This window comes from Drosophila miranda, chromosome XR, assembly GCF_003369915.1.
Source record: "Drosophila miranda strain MSH22 chromosome XR, D.miranda_PacBio2.1, whole genome shotgun sequence".
NCBI classification, from domain to species: domain Eukaryota; kingdom Metazoa; phylum Arthropoda; class Insecta; order Diptera; family Drosophilidae; genus Drosophila; species Drosophila miranda.
Genome location: NC_046674.1, coordinates 9417261 through 9422158, shown reverse-complemented (window position 1 = coordinate 9422158; position 4898 = coordinate 9417261). Strand labels below are relative to the sequence as shown.

General features: G+C 45.3%; 1 protein-coding gene across 1 annotated transcript; it reads left to right on the top strand.

The window, feature by feature from the left end:
- Nucleotides 1–958: 958 nt before the first annotated feature.
- On the top strand, nt 959–1828 carry LOC108165382 (the record flags this gene model as incomplete). The annotated part of the gene is made up of 1 exon (XM_033387585.1): nt 959–1828. A coding segment is annotated over one exon (870 nt), but the record flags the coding sequence as incomplete, so codon positions are not given.
- Nucleotides 1829–4898: the final 3070 nt, after the last annotated feature.

Here is a 4898-nt window from a genome sequence, read left to right as displayed (position 1 = left end):
TCTCCATTCGATAAAGACATTTGATAAAGCAAGAAAGAAGCCAGAAATAGGCCAGAGAACAAATAAACAAAGTCGGAAAGAGGATTGCTTATACAAACACATTTTAGAGCATGTGCAGAATCTTATATTCAACTTGAACAGAGTATTTCGCAGGTCCCCTTGTGATTTTTTCGAGCATTACAGCAAAGCCGCAGACTCGCATGTAAAAAGTGTACAAATTAAATATGCACAATTATAATTATGACTATTTAATGGCGCAACGCGACGCAGCGTTTGTTTAACCAAAAGGCAAACAAATTGGGGAAAATTGGGGTGGGAAATGGGCAAAAACACAATCAATAAGTAATTTCCGCAACAAGTTCTGATGACAATTTCATTGGCTCTGACACGTGTGACAGGCTGGAAAACACTCGTAAATATTGTAATTATTCATAAATATCAAATGAAGCTGCTCTGATAAATTAGCCGTATGTATTTATAGAAATACTCGTATCGAAGCAAAACAGAGCCTTATAGAGCGCTCTCTTCAGGTAGAGGCCTACCAGAAACTCTTCCGCCAATTGACACCTCAGAAAAAATAGCCAAAAACAAGACCAAATAGATATTAATATATAGACGTAGAAATAGAAATAAAAGAAAGAAAGGTCAAGCCTCGGAGCGAGGGCCAAGAGATGAGAGCCATGCCACTTGACATTGTCCAAAAGCGAAACTGAAGCAAGAAAAGACCCAGAGCTCCGTCGCTGACTCTGGCTCTGGCTCTGGCTCTGCCTCTCGAAAGCCCACTCCACAGAAGAGGTTTCGTTTCGTCTTTGGCTTTTTTTCGTTTTGTTTCTCTAATAATGAGACTGGGGCTGGTGCTGGGTTCCAAAGATTTTTGGCTATAAATTGAGCAACTGGCAAGCAGAAAGGCATCAATCCGCTCAGGCAACAGCAGCACTTGCAGCACGCAATCAGCTAATTTCCGAAAAACCAAATCTTGAAAAATGGTGAGCTAAAAACTGGACCTGCAGGATTAGAATTATCTCCTGGACATCGGCACGGGTCTCCTGAATCTCCTCTCTTTTCTTTCGAACAGAAAATCTTCTCGCTCGGTAGTGTCCTCGCCCTCTCGGCTGTGGCTAGTGCCGCTCTGGCTGCCCCTCAACTGGAGTCTCGTCTGCGTCGGGATGTCTCTGAGCTGGTGGATCCTGCAGGAGCAGCACCCGTGGAGTATCTGCCACCAGGCATCACCGAGGCTGCTCTGCTGGAGGATGTAGTCGAAGCTGAAGCTGATCCCCAAGGCACTGTCCTAGGCGGCGAGGGCTACGAGTACCGCACTGTGCGCCGCCTGAAGCTCCGTCATCGCAACCGTCGTGACGTCTCCCACTTGCAGGTGGCTCCTGCTCGTCAGTATCTGCCTCCCAGCCAGGCCTATTTGCCACCAGCTCCTGCTGCTCCTGCTGCTCCTGTTGCAGCACCCATCGATGACACCGAGGAGGTGGTCTCTGCCGCCGAGCCGAAGCTGGCGCTTGCCCGCGAGTATCTGCCGCCCGTGGAGGTGAGCACTGAGGCAGCACCCCAGGAGGAGACCACCCCCCTGCCGGAGGAGCCCGAGGCCGATGTTCGTGTGGTGGATGTCCCCACCAATGGAGCCGGGCAGCTGCTCGACGATGGCTACCACTACCAGCAGCCCGTGGAGATGCCCGCAGAGCTGCGCGAGGCGGCCCGGGAGTATCTGCCACCTCTCGAGGATGAGGCTGTAGTCGTAGAGGGTCCTGCCGATGGCCAGAGTGTGGTCCTGACCAACGATGGCTACCAGTACCGGGCCGTCAGGCGTTACAGATTTTAAATATTTCATTTTTTTGCCGATTTACATTCACTTTTCTTGTTTCTTTTTAAATTTTTTTTTGTTGATTTTTAAATAAAGTTTTAAAGTTTTTAAATGCTAAAAAGAAGAAGAATTTAACGGAAGAAAATATTATTTTAGCTTCAAGCGTAAGTTTGCTCAGCATTTGTGCATTTACTTTCCTTATTTTCCTTGCAAATATTACGCATACGCAACGCGGACCGGCCCTAATTAGACGACAGTAAATATCCAGCAAGCAGGCACTTGATTACCAGACTCGGAATTCGGAATTATCATCAAGCGCAGGAGACAACAGGAGCACAACAGCAGGCGCTTTTTGGACAATCAAAGTCTGCCCCAAACAAACTTCACATTACGTATACGTCGGGGATGGTCCTCATATTCCACGGATCTCCCCTGCTCGTGCTATGTATCCGGCTGCTCCTGCCGAATCTGGCTTAGTGTTAGTGGCAATCAACGGTAGAAATGTCTATGTCCCTCGCCAATTAGATGGATTTACGAGCATGTGGCAATCCCTCCCTCATTCAGCCAGCACGCAGCACCTGCTCTCTTAAGCCTTTCGATATGAGAATAATTGCAGCTCTTTTTATAGCTCATCCTACTCCTGCTCCTGCTCCTGCTCCTCCCTCTGGTTTGGGTTGCCATGACCGCCTTTGGTGGCTGCTTAATTAATGCACTTGCGCGTTAATTCAACTCAATGGCAGGAGGCGGTGCTGGTGTTTTCAGGCAGCCAGAAGAACAGCATTAAGTGCTCACTCAAGTTAAATTACTTTGACTGATGAATGGGAGGAGCAGCAGCAGCATCAGCAGGGCGTGCAGGACAGAACCCATCCAGGAAGAGAAGCAGATAATGACCGTCTCGACATTTTTACAGGCAGCATGAAGCGATTTCTGCTTGAATACGCTTCATTCGTTGATTCGTTCATTCCCATTTTTTGTTGGCCCCTTTTTAATTATTAAATCAATTGTGCGAAATTCAATTAAAATCTTTGCACAGCAGTAGGGACATGCCGTCGATTCGCATCGCATCGCATCGCATCGTATCGATGCCTGGAGCATGCTCAATTACATTCCGACATCTGTACAAATATGATAAACTTCCAGCATCGTATCGTTTGCAGCTTGTTTATTTTCGGGATCCGACCCCTCAAAGGGAATGGGGGATGCGATGGGGAATGGTGGTTGGGATGGCCACTCTGCCTTTGACAGCCCGCTTATTGCATATTGTCACAAAACTGTCTCGAGATACATCGCAAAAATCAAGAGCAACAAGCGGCCACAATCTTTTCGTTTCGTGTCGAGAAAGGACATTCGTTACCAGGGAAGGGACACAAACGATTTCAGATACACCCTGAAAACAGAGAATGGAATTTCGCCCTCAGGTAATCAATTTCACTTGTGGAACGAGCACTGCACACACCGCGAGGCAGGATATCCCATATACCATATAGCATGTCCCATATATCCCATATCCTCTCTGTAAGTGACAGTCTCTCGCCCTGTGAAATGATATTAAAAGTTATTGTGCATATTTATAAATTTAATTTCACAGAGATACAGAGCAGCAGAAATCACTGCAGGACATTTCCGAGGTGGAGCAGCATCGTAAACGGCAGGAATTCCATTCCATGCGCTCAATATTCTTATGGTTTTTTAACATCTCTCCAGCCTCCCATCTCCGTTGTTCCCTCTGTCTCTCTGCCTCTGGTGCACATTTCATACACGCTTTGTCTCTTAAGCGGCGGTTATAAAAACAAAGGATACCAGAGATACTCGCACGACAAGATACTCGACTTTCAGGCAGAAGTGTCGCGTCGGTCGCCCCGTCAAGTGGCGGAATTTAATGGTCGTCGAGGTGGGGGCAGCTCTGAGTGGCATATGGTAGAGAGATGTTGGCCTTACAGGTGCAACATTTGGCTCTGACTAATTGAGTGCCTGAAATAAAATTGAAAGGCAGCAATGTGTCTAATTTCTGTCAATGTTTTGTAGGCTCTCAAAATAAAGGTAGTTGATGGCAGCAGCTTCAGCTGGAAAATAATTGCAGTAGGAAAATCTTTCATAGCAACCACATTGTCATCTGACATTCATTATTTGTATTCACACTCATTAAGCATGCACTCATAATTCGCTCATAATTATTCAATAATATTAAATCAACTCAGACAATGGACAGAAACAGGACACGGATTAAATGTCAGCAGCAATCTGGATTGCAGTCGGCTACAGCGAAAGCATAAGCAACAAAAACCATTTACTCGGGCTACTCGTATTTTTTTTGTGCCTCTGGCCAGGGATTTTATGTAATGCAAACACTTTGACTTAATTAAAATGGCAATGGCAAACAAAAGGCTGCATTGCACTGCATGGGGAAAAAGAGAGGGTAAACCCGAGCAAACAATGAAGAAAATACATTGTTTTGATAACTTGGACACAAAATTGGCTTTCCTCGGCAGAACAGAACAGAGTCCCAACTAAAATTACACAAATTTTTGTAGTCAGGCTATTAATTTTCTAACGCAGAGGCCAAGAGAAAGATACGAGTATATTGTGCGCCCTGTTCTCGGTTACGTTTTTTGGTGAAATTACCAACACTCTGATGGTTTTGTATACAAAAGTTTACTTTAATACTCGCCGAAGACTGTGTACATATATTGTTGTTGGTTTCTGGGACCGACTCAGTTGTCCAAGAGAGAATTCAAGTACCAGGACCAGTATCGTATAAAATTTTGAAATCATAGTCTTTGCTAGTTACTAGTAAGTGAACAGGTAGGTTACCATGCCATTTGATCTAGAAGTTGACTTCATATTTAATGACTGCCATCGAAAATCAAATAGTGGTATTGCCTGATCCGACTGCTGGCCACGTCAAAGAAGCTCCGATGAAATCACAGCCATCTTCTTCTTCAGTTTCCCTCTCTGACGGCTAAGCGCTATAAGGAAACGCACAGGCAAAAGATTGGTAAGGCTCGCTCGTCTCTGACGAGGACGGAGAAGATGAAGAATGAAGCTACCTAATAAATAAATATATTTTAATATTTTTTTTATATATGTA